General features: G+C 43.6%; 1 protein-coding gene and 1 non-coding gene across 7 annotated transcripts; both read right to left on the reverse strand.

Moving 5' to 3' along the window:
- Positions 1 to 792: 792 nt before the first annotated feature.
- On the reverse strand, positions 793 to 19,803 carry LOC130212976 (ATPase family AAA domain-containing protein 2-like). 6 transcript variants are annotated; one of them, XM_056444318.1, is made up of 30 exons: positions 19,450 to 19,803; positions 18,478 to 18,623; positions 18,081 to 18,136; positions 17,768 to 17,951; positions 17,503 to 17,590; positions 16,958 to 17,039; positions 15,603 to 15,788; positions 15,316 to 15,436; positions 15,104 to 15,118; positions 14,685 to 14,786; positions 13,653 to 13,761; positions 13,287 to 13,402; positions 12,179 to 12,353; positions 11,449 to 11,537; positions 10,857 to 11,016; positions 10,013 to 10,103; positions 8,698 to 8,875; positions 8,456 to 8,592; positions 8,193 to 8,307; positions 7,115 to 7,301; positions 5,076 to 5,261; positions 4,839 to 4,974; positions 4,289 to 4,485; positions 4,034 to 4,193; positions 3,820 to 3,942; positions 3,225 to 3,386; positions 2,536 to 3,132; positions 1,914 to 2,011; positions 1,621 to 1,749; positions 793 to 1,309 (listed from the first exon to the last, which is right to left on the reverse strand). In XM_056444318.1, exons 1-30 carry the CDS (start codon positions 19,648 to 19,650, stop codon positions 1,277 to 1,279), a joined length of 4,359 nt encoding a protein of 1,452 aa, XP_056300293.1. In that variant the 5' UTR covers positions 19,651 to 19,803; the 3' UTR covers positions 793 to 1,276. The 6 variants fall into 6 exon arrangements, with proteins under 6 accessions (XP_056300293.1, XP_056300290.1, XP_056300292.1 ...); XM_056444315.1 differs by having other exon boundaries at positions 2,536 to 3,141; XM_056444317.1 differs by having other exon boundaries at positions 16,958 to 17,042.
- Positions 6,395 to 6,529, reverse strand: LOC130188032 (small nucleolar RNA SNORA5). Its single transcript, XR_008830551.1, has one exon. It is a non-coding gene; the product is annotated as a small nucleolar RNA SNORA5 (small nucleolar RNA).
- Positions 19,804 to 20,643: the final 840 nt, after the last annotated feature.

The following is a 20,643-nucleotide window of genomic DNA, read 5'->3' on the forward strand; positions in this document are numbered from 1 at the left end:
GCTACTTGAGGACAGCAGGCTTCACCTCCGAATACTAATACACATATTTATATATAAATGTATGTTGATATTTATATACTCTATTACATATATTTATAGATATATATATAAATGTATAGATATATATTTTTATTTTCTTTCTATTTATATAAATATATTAATAAAAATATGTTAGCATTTCTATTTATTTATGTGTATGTATTTATATAAATATATATAATTGTATTTATATATTATAAATATAATTATATAAAATATATTTATTTAAATATATTTGTATATAATTATATGTATACATTTATATATAAACAATTATATTTAGACATTTATCTAAATATATATAATTATATTTATCTAAATATATTTATTTATGTGAATTTAATATATATAATTATATATATATTATAAATATAATATATATGAATATATCTATTTGTATGTATTTTTTTATATATATTTATAAAAATAAATCTAATTATATAGATATCTATACATTTATATAAATATATATAAACAATTATATCTATACATTTATATAAATAAATCTTTGTGTATGTATTTATTAAAATATATATTTATGTAAATTATTATACTTCTATATATATAAACACATTTAAATAATTATATATATAAAACATATATATATTTCTATAAATAAATATACATTAAATTAAATGTATTATATTATCAACTGCGCATAAATATAACAATTGTAGTGGGGTGATTTTGTAGGTAGATGATTATAAAGTATGTCTCTGCTACAATTGGGTTCAAAACGAGCAACACGGAAGATAAACGAATACAGGAAGATTTTATTTTTTGACTGTACATTGTAAAAATGAAGACTGGTACTTCTCAAATGTCAGACAAGGACACAATCTGATAGAAAACCGTTTCCGGCACACCCTTTGAATCTAAAAGAAGATGGTCACGATGCAGCAGACGTTTAGTCTCTTATCGGGTGAGACTTCAAGAACCCTGGATCCTACACTTCCCATCATGCATCAGGTATCTTTTGAGACCCTCGTGTAACAGTTGCCCAGGTTCATAAAGCCGTCTGTTAAACTCAAATGATTCTTCCAGGATGCCATACAAAGTCACGCCGTTCAGAGGAAACACATTTAATTTAAAAAGATTTTTTAGAAGAGGCAATACAAACAAGCTGTTAAAGCACAACTAGAGGTGCCTGTAGATTTCTATGAAAATAGAAACGATGTATATTTACATAGCGGAGAATGATGAGCGAGCATATAAAACATATCTAATTGTAGAAAAGTCAACAGAAGTCTTCAATCTCTTGTTTCAGCTCCTAATCAAATGGAAAGAGCAGGACAATAGATTAGAAACAGGAAAGTAACAACTGCATGTTAATATGAAATATTAATTTAATGAATACTGAACAATAATTCAATGTTACGACTACAATAAATCCTGATTACATGTCACTCCTCTCGGATACCATTGCAATAATAAAACATGTTACGGCTGCAAGAGCCTCCTTTACTGCAGACATTTTCTACACAGCTTCTTTAAGGTTATTAATTTGTTACACATGTGCCTTTCTTGCTATGACAAGTCAGAATATCTCTGATAAGGAGATATCATCAGTCCAACACTGACCTGTATCAGTGAAGTTTTGTTGTAGTCTCGTCTGTGTCTATAGATGCTCTGGCAGAGCAGCGCGTAGAGCTTCTCCAGCTGGTGGACCTCGAACCCTTCGGTCTTGATCTCTACCGTCTCCAGCAGCTCCTGAGGAAATGAGGACGAAAGGTAAGAGGAATGACATCCAGATGTTACCTTTTGAGGCGAGACGAGGATAAAAAGAAAAGAAAAGGAATAACTCAAGATGAAGAAAACCCATCTGACCACTAACCATAAAAAGAGAATAAAAAAGGTACAGATCGCACACACACCTTTAGTTTCTCTCTGTCCACCACCAGAGGAGGAGTTTCCCGGTGCAGGATCTGCAGAGCCTCGTCCAGGTCGGCGCTCTTTGGCTCCGGGCTCTTCTCTGAGAGACGGAAAACATGCAAAGTATTGAGAGCGGTGTGATCGATGACCGTCTGCTGACACCGTCGCTCTGAAGCATCGCGCGTGGCGCTCTCTAGAAACACCACCGACTTTTATTAGCTAGAGATTTAGTGTGTTGGAGGTCTGCATGACTCTAAATAGTGAAAGAGCCGAGAGTTAAGTCAGGATTTCCAGGACTTTAAACCAAAGTTCCATGACCAAACATTGTGAAATCTCGGTGTTTACATGAAAAAGGGAGAACATGTAGTATTTAAACTAACAATGAGGATTCCAAAGTATAACATTTTGGGAAAAGTCATGGACATTTCTCATATTCATATGTTCATACTGTGTAAATGAACATGTGAAGATAACACATTTCAATGACTTTTCCAAAACTTTTGGGATTTTATTTTTTTCCAATGACTTTCAGGCCTAGAAAAAAGCATTTTAAAATTCCATGACTTTCAGTTTTTCATGACCCCAAGAACCCTAAGTGCAAGTAAGATGGTGTAAATATCCGACCTGTGTGTTCCTCTCTGGCGGCTCCCTCCTCCATCGGGCGGCTGCTCCGCTCCTCCACAGTCACCGTGTTGTTGCTCGCCTGCTTTACAGTTTGACTTTTCTCCGTCTCCGTCTCCGCTCTTTCCTCCGCGTTGCACGCGGTTCGTCCTTCTGTCTCGGTGCGGCCGTCCTTATTAGTGTTCGCCGAGGTCGTTTTCTCGTTTCCTGGACGCATCGACGCTTTCTTTTCCGCCGACTTTCGCGGTCGACCCGCGGCGACTTCGTCCGGCCCCTCGTCGTCGCTTTCCGCTTTCCCCGAGTCACACCGGGTAACCGACTCGTGGACGGCTTGACCGATCTCCTCCTGCTGCTTCACAGCGGGCCCGACGCTACCTCCACGCACCGACTCTACATCCATCGAGTCCTCCTCTCCTCCAGTGCCCCCATCATACTCCGCTCCTCCTCCTCCCTTCTCAACCTCCTCCTCCTCGTCGTCCCCGTCTTCCTCATCAGAGCGCAGGTGAGCTTCATCTCTGGACGTGTGAGGAGAGCACGAGGACTTCTTCTTTGAATACAAGCCGGAGGACCAGCGACTCTTTCTCCTCTTCTTCTTGTGCGCTGCAGGACCTTAAAAAAGACGTTCAAAGAACCATCACAAAATATTGAAGTGAATGATTTTGGTCGACTACGAGTCGTTGTTTTTTTTTAACCTGTGTTCTTAGGCGTCGTAGCAGCGTAGGCGCCGGTGTTGGGAGTGACCGTGGCGCTGAGCAGCTCTCTCTGGGGGGTCGTCTCAGAGGCCTCAGCGGGAGGTTTGGACTCTTTGGGGAGGACGTGGTAGAAGGAGGGAGCAAAGCGGGCAGCGGCGCAATCTGAGGAAGTCAACAAATAATTACAGGGTTCTTACACATGTTGACCGATGGATTTACAGGACTTTAAACCAAGTTTCCATGACCAAACTGAAATCTCGGTATAAACATGAAAAATTAAGAAAATGTTGCGTATCGAGAGCGTACGGCGGCTTATATTTTGAGCGTCTTTCTTTTTAAAAAAAACATTAATTATTTCAAACTCGGCATAAATGAACATGTGATTATAACACATTTCCGTGACTTTTCCAAAACTTTTATGATTTACGTTTTTTCCATGACTTTTCCAGGCCTGGAAATGACCATTTTAAAATTCCATGACTTCCAGGTTTGCCATGACCGTACGAACCCTGTAATTGAATCGACACCTTTGTGACGCACTACAACTTTGATATCACATTTGTCTTTGAACTACACACACACACACAGGATTTACCTCGTGTGCTGCGTGACGCTTTGGTCTCCACACAAATCTTCTCAAACTCTTCATCCAGTTCGTCTTTGATGATGGCGTGGACGGTGTCCTTCAACGCGCACGCTTTGTGGCGGATCTGACGGTCTGAAGGAAACACACCAAAGAGTTGCATTACACATATATTGAGTATTAATACCCCGTATGCTTCCGTGAGGAATGTTCCCACTGCGGGTACCTGAGGGGTCCCGGTCTGGGTTGTACTCCAGGGCATTCTGCCAGATGAGATCCACGTCTTGGAGGAACTCTTTGACCGTCCCGTACCGATGGAGGTCGATGTTAGAGAGAACTGTTGACAGGTCCATCGGCTTCTTGATGACCACGGCGTAATCTGGCACCTAAAGCACACGACAAAGAGGCTCCTCTGAGTACAATGGTGGCGGGGAAGGGATACAAGTGAACACTGAAATGAGAATTTAAATGGAACCGCTACCTCCCCTAAATCCACAGGCTTTGTGAAAGCCTTGAATCGTTTGTCTCGGGACAGGCGGTTGCTGACGTCGCGCAGGAAGAGGCGGAGATCGCGGAGGGTGTCTTCCTCCTGCTCCTCCAGCCTCCGGGTCTCCTCCTCCGTCAGCTGGCGCGGGGGAGGCGGAGCGGCGACGGGAAGCACCTCCAACGCTTTGAGCGCTTCGGAAAGTGGAATGTTGATCAGACGTGAAAATGTTAATATCGTAGAAACGTCCAGTGGGCAGCCGTCTTCCACCTGAATTGCCTTCATGGTCTGGAGGTGAAGACCAGGATGTTCTTTTACAACCCCAAGAAGCCCCGACTCATTATCTTCAGTTGCCCATCTTCACACGTTCTCTCTCTGCATCCATGGCAGGTTTATTAAACAAAGACAAACTTTCCCCCTTCATAAGAACACGTATGGCCCCTGGCCAATGATATGCTCGCCTTGTGTTTTAAGAGGCCCCCATTAACAATAGGCCACACACTAGCTAGCTAAGATCTCTTTTCTATAACCAGAGCATATTTCTTACCAGCTTTCTTTTTCGAGGCGGGGGCCTTGGCAGCCTGATTGAGGAGTAGATCCTCAAAAAAGTTTCTTCTTTCCCTCCTGGTCGGGGTCTGGATATGGAAAACCTCGCCGTACTCCACCCGAAACAACTCCTGCACCTGATCCGAGGACAGAGAGAGGAGAGACTAGGACTCGTCTCGTGTCTTAATGGTCTTACAGTGTCAACACTACGAGAGGATGCGACTCCTTCGCCTCGTACCTCCGTGCTGAGCTGGTCGTACTGCAGGTTGCACGTAGCCAGAAGCAGGACGGGAGCGAAGGGCGGGATGGAGCCGAGCAGGCTGAGGAAGGTGGCTCTCAAGGCCGGACCCACCGTCTCCCACCACTGTCCGATGTGAGGGACGTACAGGATGCTGGGAGACGTCCGCTTCGCTTCGACGAAGATCTGCAGAACATACGACAGACAGTGGGTTTTTGTGCTAAATCTGACTGTAAATCAACAAATGAGAATATGGGAACATGAAAGCTGAATAATAAATAAATGAATGGTACGGTGAGGTAATTAGAGAAGACTATCCACAGAGGCCCCGTTGGAGACTGAGCTGAAGAAGTTCCTCTAACCGGCATGATTTCATCTGATTTGGTCAGAATCGGACCAGGTGGCAGATGACAAGTTCATATAGAGGCATTTCATAACCAGTTAAAAGTTCAGAGGCATTTCATAACCACTTCAAAAGTTCATATAGAGGAATTTCATAACCACTTCAAAAGTTCATAGAGGCATTTCATAACTACTTCAAAAGTTCATACAGAGGCATTTCATAACCACTTCAAAAGTTCATAGAGGCATTTCATAACCACTTCAAAAGTTCATAGAGGAATTTCATAACTACTTCAAAAGTTCATACAGAGGCATTTCATAACCACTTCAAAAGTTCATAGAGGCATTTCATAACCACTTCAAAAGTTCATAGAGGAATTTCATAACCACTTCAAAAGTTCATAGAGGCATTTCATAACTACTTCAAAAGTTCATATAGAGGCATTTCATAACTACTTCAAAAGTTCATATAGAGGCATTTCATAACCACTTCAAAAGTTCATATAGAGGCATTTCATAACTACTTCAAAAGTTCATAGAGGCATTTCATAACCACTTCAAAAGTTCATAGAGGCATTTCATAACCACTTCAAAAGTTCATATAGAGGCATTTCATAACCACTTCAAAAGTTCCTAGAGGCATTTCATAACTACTTCAAAAGTTCATATAGAGGCATTTCATAGCCACTTATAAAGTTCATATAGAGGCATTTCATAACCACTTCAAAAGTTCATATAGAGGCATTTCATAACTACTTCAAAAGTTCATATAGAGGCATTTCATAACTACTTCAAAAGTTCATATAGAGGCATTTCATAACCACTTCAAAAGTTCATATAGAGGCATTTCATAGCCACTTAGAAAGTTCCTGATAATAACTGTAAATAATTATTAATGTAATACTTTTGGGGTTTTCTGACTACATAACAAATACTTGCCTCTTCTGAAGTTCCCTTTTAGTAACACAGTGGAAAGTATTTGTCCGTAGTACATATTTATCCCCACTGCCCACAATGCAAAGCGGCGGGGCCCATGGACTACAGTCACTGTGGCAGCCATGTTGGCCAGTGAGGTCCACTGGACAGAACCAGCTGAATTTGACACGGATGCAAAAGTAGAGACCACGGCTCGCCGACCTCAGGCCCATTTAAACGTAGAGGACCACACTTGAAGACACGTCATTCATTGCTAAATGTCACTAAACATGTACCAGGATGTAGAAATAAACAAGTTACATTTAAGACTGTTTAATACCACGTCTAAATGAAATTTAAGACCAAACTCACGATGGAAATACAAATCAAAAGAAATATACAGTAATCTTTTCAAGTAAACAAACTGGCGTCTGTTCAACATTAACAGTATGGCGTAATTCGAAAGGATAACACAAATATGTCATTGCTGGTCTAAATTATATTTATTAATACAATATTTTCTGAAAATGTAGGTCCCCTGAACAAATGCTTAAAAAATCAAGTAAATATATTTTTTAAATAAAGGCAATAGTGACGGGCAACAAGAAAATTGAAACCCCAAAAAATTAAGACCAATCATATTTGAATTAAAGACAATTTAAGACTTTTTAAGGCCTTATTTTTAGGAAAAGCCATTTAAGACTTTTTAAGGCCCCGCGGGGGCCACCCTGTGTACATTAATAAACACTAAACGGTGTATTACTGTGTGTCCCGGGGTCTACCTGAGCACACGTCTCCTCCGGGGCAGTCGCGCTGGCTCCGAACAGCACGGCCACGTCCAGCGTGTACACGCTGAACTTCTCCAGAGCGTGGAGGACGGCCGGCGCCAAGTGGGAGCTCTGACCCGAACCCGGCCGGCCCTCCAGCAGCAGCCTGGGGCGGTACGAGGTCGGCCGGCTCAACACACTCCTACACACACACACACACACACACACAGAGGAACGTCTCATTAATCAGCCTGAAAGACCTTCAGAAAGATGTGGTTCACTGGGACAGCAGACACTCGGAGCTCTTCTTAAGTAGAGCCGGGAATAGAAGCCAGACGACGACGAGACCCACGACTAGAGTGTAGATATACAGAAGAGTTCCCCATAAAACTACGACTAACATCGTGATTGAGAAACTATATTTGAGTTTGTTCGTTTACTTCGATCATCAAAATATACAACCATCAGTAATAAACAAAAAGAAAGTGACTGACCAAAAGGGTTAAGCAGGGCTCTTACACATTTTGACCAATGGACTTTTCCAGGACTTTAAACCAAGTTTCCATGACTAAACTGAAATCTCTGTATAAACATGAAGAATTTAGAAAATTGTGCGTATCGAGAGCGTACGCCGGCTTATATTTTGAGCGTCTTTCTTTAAAAAACATTAATTTGATCAAACTCGCCGTAAATGAACATGTGATAACACATTTACAGGACTTTTCCAAAACTTTTATAATTTAAGTTTTTTTCCATGACTTTTCCAGGCCTGGAAATGACCATTTTAAAATTCCATGACTTTTCCAGGTTTTCCATGACCGTACGAACCCTGGTTAAGGCTGAAGCTATCTAGCTTATAATATATATGTAAATAATACAGAAACAAAACAAACAAACCAGAAATTCAAGAAATGTCCCCATTACCTGTTACTTCTTATGCTTCATCAATACTGTTACGTCTATACTTCTCCAGAGTCGTGTTTTTAAAGTTTTTCTTGAATAGCATCAGATATAAATAAAGTAATAATGGGAAAGAGCGAGCAGACAGATGAACCCCTGCAGAAGTTTCCTCCCTGAAAATCTGCTCACAAACCTGTCGAGGCTGCCGAGTCCCTTCTGGAGCTCGGCGTGAGCGGTCTGTCCATTGGAGCAGACGTCGACGTCGTCCTCCTCCTCATCATCATCCTCAGACCCGCCACATGCCACATCTGCTAAATGAAACATGGAGCGGTTACTCCGGATGCTCCCTCAAAAACAAACCGTCAGCCTGTAATTACTTCTGGACAAATCGGAAAATGAAAAGCAGAATAAATTAACGCGAAACAGGAGGAAAAAAAGAGAAAAGCACGAACGCACCACGTCCTCTCTTCCTCCGTAAGGCCCGCTCGGCATGTGGGAACAGTCTGCCGACGTCGTGGAGGAGGTTCTGGAGGGCGGCGCTCAGGAGAGGACCGACGGCAGGCGTCAGGGCCTTGGCTGGCGACACCACGGCCCTGAGGAGCACAATCACGTTTACTTAAAAACACTGGACATGGAAGAAGACGACGTGCTGCAGCGCGATCCTGATTTGCGTTCCGTTCCCGTTCGTGTGGTCGTACCTCTGGGCGGCCGGCACCATCTTGGACATGGCGGACAGAAAGTCGTTGCCGGTGATAGCGATAGAGTCGACGTCCAGCACGAGCTTCTGCGCCGAGGCGTAGATCTGAGGGTAGCGACGGCGTAACGCGCACAGGGCGGCCTCCGAGCACACGGCTTTAATGTCGGCGCCGCAGTAACCTGGAGGAACCAAAAGACGCCAGCGGTTTACCACCTGTAGGCGCGTGATTCCTCTTTAAGTGAGCTGAATGGAGATGAACAATCGTTTTGTCCAATAGATGTTACACTGAAAGAATAAAAATGTCTTTCTCTGGTGGTTATACCAAGCTACACATCCATCCATCATCAAACCGCTGGAGCCGAGCCCAGCTGACACAGGGCGAAGGCCGGGTTCACCTGGACAGGTCAACAGTCAGAACTCGGCACTTTGCTTTATGTTCCCCATGAATATTTAGGATTTAGTTTTTTAGTATTGCGTTTTATATTTATTTTCATTGATGCTCTGATGTGCACCGCTGCTGGGATTTTTTAAATGTCCCCAATGCGGGACGAATATCATATAGAGACAGAAAACCATTCACACTCACGGGACATTTAGAGGTCAATTAACCTGCATGTCTTTGGGAGGAACACGGAGAACCCGGAGGGAACCCACGCTGCCACGGGGAGAACATGCAAGCCCCGCCCAGACCGGGAACCGAACCCGTGGCCCTCTTGCTGTGACACAGTGCGAGCCGCGACACCGCCGTGCAGCCCGAGCTAAACGGTCTCTCTTCTTCTTCTACAGTTTTAAACCGGGTTTGTCCCCAGAAAATGGGCGTGGCCGGTTTCCCCTCCCTCTCTAACCCCGTCTCTCCACCTCGCTCTCTTTGGAGCCTCCTCCTCCACCCGTCTCCTCCGTGTCTTCTTCGGTCGTCCACGCCTCCTCGGTTCAATAACTTCCTCAGGACATGATCCCCATCCCTCCTCAGCACATGTCCATACCACCGCACTCCATTCGCCAGCTGGTCCACCGAATCCTCCAACCCCAGCACCTCCATCCGTCTTCTTCCTCTCCATAAGCCCCCCCCCCGACACATCGCTCTCTCAGTCCTTCTCTCCGTCACCACGTCTCTCACATTGCGTCACAGATCTCACGCAGCTCCGCTAAACCTTTCCTTTCGTCTTCAAGGAGAACCTCTTCCCATGTACTATACTAGTATTGGCAATTAAAAACTTAACGCAGTTGTTATTTCTAATGGGCACGATCAGCAAGATGTGTGTGTGTGTGTGTGTGCGCTTCAGGTTGTTTGTGCAACATTATAAATACACACATACCAACACATTTATCTGCCAATTCTTCCAGGAAGGAGTGGGCGGGTGGAGGAGTCCACAGTCTGGTGTGGATCTTCAGGATGTCGTTCCTCGCCTGCCAGACGATCAGAGATCAGATCAAATATTTACAAGGTAAAACAGCAGGGTTCTTACACATGTTGACTTTTCATTTGACTTTTCCAGGACTTTAAACCAAATTTCCAGGACCAAACTGAAATCTCAGTGTATACATGAAAGTGAGAACATGTTTAAACAATGACAACTCCAAAGCATACAGTATACCTTAAATGAAACAAATGAATGAGACAATAGTTTGATTAAAAGAGTAAACATTTATATACATGTTTATTCTTATAAACATTTATATATTCTATTTTATATATATACTATATCTTTTTTGTCATATATATTTTATATATATATATATATATACACACACTATATATTTTTTGTCATACATATTTTATTTTATATATATATATTATTTTAAATCTACACTTCTCTGGCAGTAGAGTATCCAGACTGCTACCCGAGCTCTGGCCAGCGAACTTTCCAGTTATGGTGCGTTCACTTGCAACGTGAAAAAATAATAATTTATAGCTTATATTCTTGAGCGTCTTTCTTTCAAAAACATTTTAATTATTTCAAACTCGACGTAAATGAGCATGTGATAACTAATATCCATGACCTTTCCATGACTTTTGTGATTTAAGTATTTTCCATGACTTTTCCAGGTTTTCCATGACCGTACGAACCCTGAAAAAGGCGTTTGACTGTTTTTAGCACTAAATCAACGTTCCGTTTTTTAGCTCCAGCCGAGCCGTGAAGGACTTCTCGAGCCGCTCACCTCTCGGTCCGGGAGGCCGAACAGGAACTCTCTGTCGAAGCGGCCCGGTCTCCTCAGCGCCGGGTCGATGGAGTCCAGTCTGTTCGTGGCTCCGATCACAACAACCTCTCCTCTGCCATCTAACCCATCCATGAGCGCCAGCAGAGTTGACACGATGGAACTACGGAAGATTTAGGGTTTACTAACCGGTCAACACCTGCTACCGGTAACAAAGTCAGAGAGGGATTTCTCTTTTTTTACCGTGTACATGTGACAGACTCAACTCAGAACAATCACCACACATGTGCTTGTAAAACATGAAGAACAGGGGCAGGGTTCTTACACATGTTGAGCAATGGATTTCCAGGACTTTTAACCAGATTTCCAAGACCAAACTGAAATCTCGGTATGAACATGAACAATTTAGAAATGTTGTGCGTTTTTTGGGCGTCTTTCTTTAAAAAAGACATATTAATTATTTCAAACTCGGCGTAAATGAACATGTGAATATAACATTTCCATGACTTTCCCAAAACTTTTATGCTTTGAGTTTTTTCCATGACTTTTCCAGGTTTTCCATGACCGTACGAACCCTGCGGTGGGCGCGGCTCACCTGTGGATCTGGTCCTGGCGGCTCGACCTGACTGGAGCCAAACCGTCGATCTCATCGAAGAAGATGATGGACGGACGCATCTGGTACGCCTGAGACACAATGAGAGGTGACGATTGATTCATCTTATTATCCTCATCTCCCTCGTCCCTAACACAGGGTTCATACACATGCTGACGATGACATTTTTTTGTGAAATCTCGGTGAATACGTGATCGTGGGTTATCCCCGAGCTGCTGTTGCTATGGCCACCGAACTCCTCAGTTACGATGAACTCAGTCAAATGTGTGTCGTCTAAATGTTCTTTGATGTTGTTGTTAACTGTTTGAAATTGATGCATTACTTTATTACTATTATTTCACTTTATGTCGGACAGAAGAGACAAAATTATTTTTCGATTTTCTGCATGTTCAACAGTGGAAAATTAACAATAAAGATAACCTTTTACTTCTTTTTGATTTATTTTGTATTCACACGCAACGAGAAAAGAAATAAAACTTGCCCCGCCAGTATAAGAGCGTATGCCTGTTTATATTTTTGAGTCTCTTATAAAAACATATTAATTATTTCAAACTTAGTGTAAATGAACATGTGTATACAACATTTCCAGGACTTTTGGGATGTACTTTTTTCCCATTCCTGGAAATAACAATTTTAAACTGTCGTGACTTTTCCAGGTTTTCCATGAGCCCTGCTGACAGTGAACTGCACGTGGGCGAGCGGTTTGGTTTACCTGGTCGAAGAGCAGTCGCAGCTGCCGCTCAGATTCTCCGACCCACTTGCTGAGGCAGTCGGCTCCTTTCCTCATGAAGAAGGACACCTTCCTGTCGCCCTGGCTGCACTCGTTGGCCAGCGCTCGGGCCACCAGGGTCTTCCCCGTGCCCGGAGGGCCGTAAAACAGACAGCCCCTAAAAGAGGACGCACAAATGGGATTTATATTAGAGTTTACCAGTCGCGCCATCGTCTGAAGTGGTGGAAGAGAATCTAAGAACGGGACGAGCGCCGCTGGGGATAAAAGTTTTGACAGCGAGGACATTGTTCAACGTAGTGAGAGAGAAGTCACATGAAAGTTACAGAAAACGCTTAATCACATCAAGAATACACACACACAAAGACTCTCACACACAAACAGACTCTCTCACACACACTCTTTCTCTCACACAAACACAGACACAAAGACTCTCACACACACACTCTTTCTCACAAACACACATGCGTGCACACACACTCTTTCTCTCACACAAACACACACATACTCTCTCTCACACACACTGTCAAGTCCAGCTCCTGTTCACCGTTTCCAAAGGACGTGAAGACAACTCAAATTACTGACTTAACATTTTTATTTTGTTCGTTGATTGCTCTGCCAGTGAATTAGGTTGCAACCTTTAAGACAGAACATGAATTACATTTTAAATTACACATTTTAATTAAACATTTTATGCTTTTCATTTTTACCAAACTCAAAATGAAATATTCTTTTAACACAAAATCAGCATTTTTAAACACCATGAAATTAAACAAATCATTTCACCATTGCCGTCTTTGGGTTGAACCGTGGAGTGACCTGAAGCGTCCTCTCTGCTGCTTGTCTTTGCAAAATGCATCAGAGCATCCCCACAGGTGCTCCTAAGAAGCAACACTGATTGCTGCTGCTGCTCCTGCTGCTGCTGCACTCTGGGAAATGTAGTCTCACACAACTAGGCCCTCAGATTCAGCTCAACACACACACACACACACACAGACTCTCTCACACAAACACACACACACACACACAGACAGACTCTCTCTCACACACACACAAACAGACTCTCTCACAAACACACACGCACACTGTTTACCTGGGCGGTTGTATCTTGAACCTCTCAAAGACCTCTGGGTAGAGCAGAGGGAACACCACCATCTCCTTCAGCGCTGAGATGTGTCGGCTCAGACCGCCGATGCTCTCGAAACGCACCTGGGGGACAAAAGGTGCGACGCTGAGATCGTTTACTCGGAATACAATGACAGGACCGGCGTCCATTCATCAGGAGCGTTTAGCGGGGCTACAAGGCGCCGTTTCATCTTCAGTGATTACCAGTCAAAAAAAGTGTTGTTTGCTTACAATCAAATGCATATCCATTTAAATGTGATAATACATTTTAAACATGGTGAAGTCCTCCTGAAGAGCTTCACGTTTCCATCGCTCCATCCCAGCTGCAGCTCACCGTCTTGTCGATGAGCATGGGGTCCACGTCGGCGAGGCTGGCTCCGATCTTCATCCGGTCCTTGTGGACGCCCTGCAGGTCGTCCTTCAGGAGGTTCATCGGCAGACATCTGCAGGGAAAACATGGAGAGCATCAACACACACACACACGTCAGTGGTCTTACTCTATCCACTAAAAAGCAAGTCTACGGAGACTTGAAGTGGTCTCCAATGATGCCATGAAATCTAACGTACACATTTATCTGCTGGGTTGATGACATCATCATGTATTTAAATCAGATATAAAATTCAGCGCGACAGACTCCCAGTCCCAGCTGTGGAGACACTGGTACAGCTGTCTATTCATAAAGCATGTGCAGCTCTTTGTTTGTTTTTTACTTGTGGTTTTTATGTATTTTATTATATTTTAATGTTTTTTACTATCTGGACCTCGAGTCTCTCATAAAAGTTTGATGACTATCCATGTATATTATTCAGGGCTCTTACACATTTTGATCAATGGATTTCCAGGACTTTAAACCCAATTTCCATGACCAAACTGAAATCTCAGTATTAACATGAAAAAATGTTGCGTATTGAGAGCATACGCCGGCTTATATTTGGAGCGTCTTTCTTTAAAAAACATATTAATTATTTCAAACTCGGCGTGAATGAACATTTTACGCCGAAAATGTCCATGACTTTTCCAAAACTTTTATGATTGGAGTGTTTTCCATGACTTTTCCAGGCCTGGAAATGACCATTTTAAAATTCCATGACTTTTCCAGGTTTTCCATGACCGTACGAACCCTGATTATTATAGGAAATACTTAAGGACCAGGACAGTGTGCACTTCGTTGTCAAAGAGGAATCCAGCTGGATGCATTTCTCAAAACAGTCGTCTATTATTCCAGAGAGGAGTTAATGAAATAATAAGACAGAACCGTGTGTTGTTGAACAGTTACTCTCTAACCCGCCCGTCTCCCCGCTGCCTGCTCCACCGCGTGCTGAAGAACACAGAGTCGTCTACCTGGATCACAGCAGCTGCTCTCACCTGTTGACGGACAAGCTTCTGTTCTTACTTCTCCGTCTCTGGAACTTGTCATCGTCCGAAGAGGAAGAGGTGGAGTCGCTGCTGTGGATGGCGTGTCTCCGTCTAAGAAACAGAGAATCACAATTAAGCTAACGGTAGTTTATTTTAAGCCGTGTTTTTGTGATGTTGTCCTCAGCGAAAACAAAAACAATCAACACTATTAAAACTTATAAGTATTGCAGTTTTTCATACACACATACACAGTAATAATGCATGAATTTAGAAAATAAGGCAGTATTTGATTATGCATCAACCACATTGAGTGACATCACCACCACGTACGACCCCTAAATGACCCACCGCCGGTAAGAGACTGTCAATAGTCAGCTCAAACAATGGCTCTTGCAGTCGTAGTAAAGACAAAGTGGTGAGGGTCTTACCTCTCAGAACTACTCCTGAGGGTGGGATGCAGAGAAAAGAGGGGGAGGAAAGAATTTTGGGATTTTACATGCAGTAATAATTCTAGAGAATGCACTCTGACCCTCAGGGGTGGGGTGGCAGTATTTCATCATGTATTCATCAGAAGTGTTGCTGAGGAAACCCCTCGATGGGAGAGGTTGTTTCCGATTGGCCGATGACGGCTCACACCGACCTGCTGGTTATTATCCTGCTGTAGGGGCTCCTGGGGGCCGTGGAGCTGAATCTAAACCGCCGTCTGGTTGGAGACGCGTGGTCCTTGAAGTACATGCCGCGCTTCCTGGGCTCTCTGGGCTCTGAGATACGACGACAGACATCACATTTATTAAAACGCCAACAACCGGATAAATTCAGGTAACCATCCCTGGTGGAAACGACCTAACTTTGTATTTAGTGTCCTGTTCATGCGTCTCAGTTGCATATATCTGTAATTTAAACACTCTGGAGGAGGAGAGGCCGTACCATCCTGCGGGGCCTGGTAGCGGACCGCAGCCTTTCGCTGTCTGAAGTCATAACGCCCCTGATTTTCCTCCTCGTCGTCTTCGCCATCTTCATCCTCTTCTTCCTCGTCTTCCCCACCCCTTTCCTCCTCATCTACTTCGACATCTTCCTCCTCCTCCTCTTTGTTGTGATCATCCTCATCCCCTCCTGTGAATAAAAAGAAAAGAGGTAGAATTATTACTTCACCCTAAAGTTCGCGGATGACACCACCCTCATTGGACTCATCTCTGGTGGGGACGAGACCGCCTACAGGTGGGAGACTGACCACCTGGTGACCTGGTGCAGCCAGAACAACCTGGAGCTCAACGCTCTAAAGACAGTGGAGATGGTTGTGGATTTCAGGAGGAATGCAGCCCCACCCGCCCCTCTCATCCTGTGTGACTCCCCCGTCGACGCTGTGGAGTCCTACCGCTTCCTGGGCTCCATCATCTCCCAGGACCTCAAGTGGGAGCTGAACATCCGCTCCATCACCAAGAAGGCCCAGCAGAGGATGTTCTTCCTGAGGCAGCTGAGGAAATTCAACCTGCCAGGGAGAATGATGGTACAATTCTACACGGCCATCGTTGAGTCCATCATCTGCTCCTCCATCACCGTCTGGCACCCTGCAGCCACAGCCAAAGACAAGCGCAGGCTGCAGAGCATCATCCGCACGGCCGAGAGGGTTATCGGCTGCAATCTGCCTTCCTCCAGGTCCTGTTCACTTCCAGGTCACTGAAGCGGGCCAGAAAGATTGTCGCTGACCCTCCCACCCTGGACACTCCTGTTCGAGTCCCTCCTCGGGAGGAGGCTGCGGTCCATCAGGACAAAGACCACCCGCCACACCAAAAGTTTTTTCCCGTCGGCAGTCGGGCTCATCAATGGAACCCGGACTGACTGACTGTCACCCCCAGGACTACCACCTCTTCTTCCTCCTTCTTCCCGCTCCTTCCTCTTCCTCCTCCTCACTCCTCCTCCCTCCTCCTTCTTCTTCCCTCCTCCACACACGTCACTTTAACATGCACTTTAACTAAAACACACCACTTGAAGCACACACCCAAACACTTCACATTATTTGTTGTCTTTCTGTCGTGTTGATTGTTGTTTGTTTTGTCATGTCCAAATGTTGCACCTTCCACCAAAAAAAATTCCTCGTTTGTTTGTGAAAACATTCCTGGCAATAAAACTGTTTCTGATTCTGATTCTGATTCTGATTTAATTACACGAGGGATAAAGAATGTGCGTCACTCCTGTCTGAGGGAAGCTTCGGAGTACATTGAAGCCCTCAGGTGCATCAATTCAGAATTAATCTGATATATTAATCTAATCTATCGCCTCACCTTGGTTCTCTTCCTCTGCGGCTTTACTCTCCACATCCGGCCTCAGAGACCTGCTCAGTCGGCCCCTGGTGTACACGCCGAGCTGCTGAGGAGAAACCGTTTCATTCAGTTTAGAAGCTCGTCCTCTGTGGTCTACGTGAACGTGAGGATTACACAACGCAATATCGAGCTTGGAATGACACGTTTACTGTCAGGGTTCTTACACATTTTGCCAAATGGATTTCCAGGACTTTAAACCAAATTTCCATGACCAAACTGAAATCTCGGTATAAACATGAAAAATTTAGACAATGTTGCGTATCGAGAGCGTACGCCGGCTTATATTTTGAGCGTCTTTGTTTAAAAAACATATTAATTATTTCAATCTCGGCGTAAATGAACATGTGATTATAAAACATTTCCATGACTTTTCCAAAACTTTTATGATTTAAGTTTTTTCCATGACTTTTCCAGGCCTGGAAATGAGCATTTAAAAATTCCATGACTTTTCCAGGTTTTCCATTACCGTACGAAGCCTGACTGTGTTGTTGTTGTTGTTGTTGTACCTCTTCTTCATTGCCCCGATCTCTGCTCCTCTGTCTGCGCCTCATCTTCTGCATGTCGTCCATCTTCTGGAGGACAGCTTCAGCCGTGCTGCGAGACGAACAGGTTGGATTCGATCAGAGTTCATCTCTCAACTAAACTCGTCCGTTTGAAAATAAACCGCCTCGGCAGCCCACTGTGTCGATGTGTTTGTTTGAAACTACTTGTGGTGATAGGATCAGCTTTATGGGGTGAGGGCTAGGCTTGAGGGACCGTTGCTGAACTCACTTGGTGATGAGGCGGTCGTAGAGCACCGACTGCTTACGGGTGTCCAGTTTGTATCTGGTGATTCGGGAACTACGTCGCACTGAGCGATCCTCCTCCTCCTCCTCCTCTTCCTCTTCTTCTGGGCTCTGCAGATCAAAGCGACTCCTCTTGGGAGTGGATGAGCCCTCTACCTTATCTGGAACATCTGGGGTCACGAAACAGTTATTGTCAGTTTAGTTGTCATGGTGACCCTCAAAAACGGCAAATGCTGCTAAGCAAAATAGTGTAGGATCTCCAGTGCTCTATGTAAACATGACTCTGGAGCCAGCTGTACCTGCTTGCTGCTTGCCACTGGATGTGTGTCCCTCTCTCTGCAACCGGGAAGATTTCCTAAAAATTAAAATAAATAGAAATGTTAATTTCTCATGTATATTCTCATTATTTGAGTGTGAAAGAATAGCATAGTAATGTGCACAAATATAGCAAACATCTTATACAAATGTAATATAATATGCATATATTGAGAGAAAGTATTGATCTTCTTAAAGAGTCACATGGCTGCCAGCCAACGTAAAAAGCTTTTGAAAAATATTCAGGACAATTAATAATGTTGAGGTTTCAAAAAGTAGTCTGACTTATTATTTTGCTGGGATAAATCTCAATACTTCTGACTCCCTAAGAGCTGGTTAAAAAGTATCAATACCCTCAAAGTGAGTGTATAACTTTATTACCTGAGGCATCCCTCTACAGAGTTGGCTTCATTTCCAGGGGAGCTGGTCTTCGGCTCCATGTCGGCAAACGAGACCTCGTGCTTCACCCTCTGTCCTCGAGTCCTCAGAGAGTGATGTCCCTCATCCTGCTTCCTCTCAGCATGACCCTGGAACCAACACATGGAGAGTTTAAGGTTTACAGCATATGCACAACAATGCCTGCTTGATTTAATAAGAAACTCCCATTAGTCATGGACTGAACTAAAGTCTGTGCAAAACTGAAGTGTACAAGATACACATTAAAAAACATTCACTAATATGACTCTGCTTTGCGATTTGTACTTTGACTTGGGAGTGTAAATTAACAATGTGAATACATTTTATATATATTCACACACACACATATATATAGACATACATACATATACACAAATATATATATATATATAGATACACACACATACATATATACACATACATAAGAATTGTTCAATTAATATAAATACATGAGTTTCATTGAAAGGTTTTTAATCTAACGGCGTAGACCAGACTGGACATCTAATTATTTAATTCACATTAGACACAACAGTTAACCCTGATACGAAGTTATCAAAAATAATGGATGGACCCCCTAACTACATCCCTCCTGCACAAAAAACAGACATTTACCAGAACAAACCACATCAACACACACACACGTGTGACATGTAACGTAGAGGCATTGCCAGTAAAGTAGTTATAACATTGGTGTCTGGCCATGACACACAACACTGAACCAAACACAGTATAAACTAGTATAACTAGCTGTGTTGATCACTAAACTATTAGCTGTTAGCTACAAGTGTCACGCAAAGTGTTGGATGGGACAAGGTGGCTAGTTAGCATAGCACGATAGCAACACAACTCTAGCGCAGCAAAGTTCTGCTCATCGATCATTTATAAACTAAATGGCGCTGCGGCCGTTGGACCCGCCGCCTCGGTGCCGATGCTCACGTTCGGCGTGTTGCTCTCCACGCTGCTGAAGCTGTCCTCCAGGGCCTGCGAGGACCGGGTCCGCCGGGAGGACTTCCTCTGCGCCGCGGGAAGCAGCGACAGAAACTCGGAGCTCGCGTCCAGCTCCACGACCACGAACCTCTTGGGGGTCGTGGCGACCGGCTCGGCTCCGCCGCCGCCGCTGCTGCGTAGTATCACCATCTTGACTTTAAAACCGACCGAATACGAGCGCGAAGGGGCGGGTAACGAGCCGCTGCTCTGCCTTCAGCTACCTGGTGTTTACGGTGAAGCTACATAGCACAGAGAACGGGATTTACCCGCCAGCTGAGTCGCACGAGCTCCGCGGTAAACCCTCGAGTTCTGGCGCCATAAACGTCATCGGGGGTAATGAGATGAGTGGCTAACCGCTTCCGCCAGGAAAAATAGATCTCTTGGCAAAATTGTGAAAGAAGCCTAACTTTTATGATTAAGCGGTTGTAAGTCATACTGTTTCTTACTAATTTCACTATTTGACTTATACTGTCATTTTATCACTCACGGTATATTTTGTTTAAATTAAACAGAACATGCGCGGAGGGATACAAATACAATTTGAAAAGGTGTACCGGTCTATGTTCGAGCGCGTTTTTCACCATACTGCGCACTAGCGCGCGCTCATTATGTACAGTAACTATGGAAACATGTATGCCACCGTGGTGAAAAAATAAAGTTACTGTAAATCATTATTATAAGACACTATCTCATAATAATGACTTAGCATGTCAAATGTATGACGTACTACCTCAGAATTATGACGTACTAGCTCTTACGATTCGTAGCAATGTCTGTTATTTAGAAGAAACGATCCGATATTTAACTATATAAACGGACTTCTTTTAATAAGACAGTAAGTCATAATTATAAGATGTCACGTCATAACTATGAGATACCAACTTTCCAAATATGGTTTAAGAGCCTTGAGACATTCCTCGAAAGCGTCACGTGAAGCCGTTTGTGATCACTTCTGGATGAGCTGATCACAACTGGATCAGCTGATCACATCTGGATCAGCTGTCAGCGTTAACATCTGGATAGACTCATGAGGAGTTTGTGTCTGAACACATGATCAGTGTAACAGGGTTGTTTTCGGCTCAACAAATATTCTAAGAAAAATATACAGATAAAAATGATTTTATGTTTTTAGTTTATGGTGTT

The sequence above is a fragment of the Pseudoliparis swirei genome, chromosome 22 (genome assembly GCF_029220125.1).
Source record: "Pseudoliparis swirei isolate HS2019 ecotype Mariana Trench chromosome 22, NWPU_hadal_v1, whole genome shotgun sequence".
Taxonomy (NCBI): domain Eukaryota; kingdom Metazoa; phylum Chordata; class Actinopteri; order Perciformes; family Liparidae; genus Pseudoliparis; species Pseudoliparis swirei.

Coding starts and splice junctions, on each gene's coding strand:
- LOC130212976 (XM_056444314.1), bottom strand. CDS start 19,650: ATGGTGATACTACGCAGCAGCGGCGGCGGCGGAGCCGAGCCGGTCGCC. Junction 8,876..10,012: donor ATTGGCAGATAAATGTGTTG/GTATGTGTGTAT, acceptor TGGTTCCTCCAG/GTTACTGCGGCGCCGACATT. Junction 1,310..1,620: donor ACAAAACTTCACTGATACAG/GTCAGTGTTGGA, acceptor CCATTTGATTAG/GAGCTGAAACAAGAGATTGA.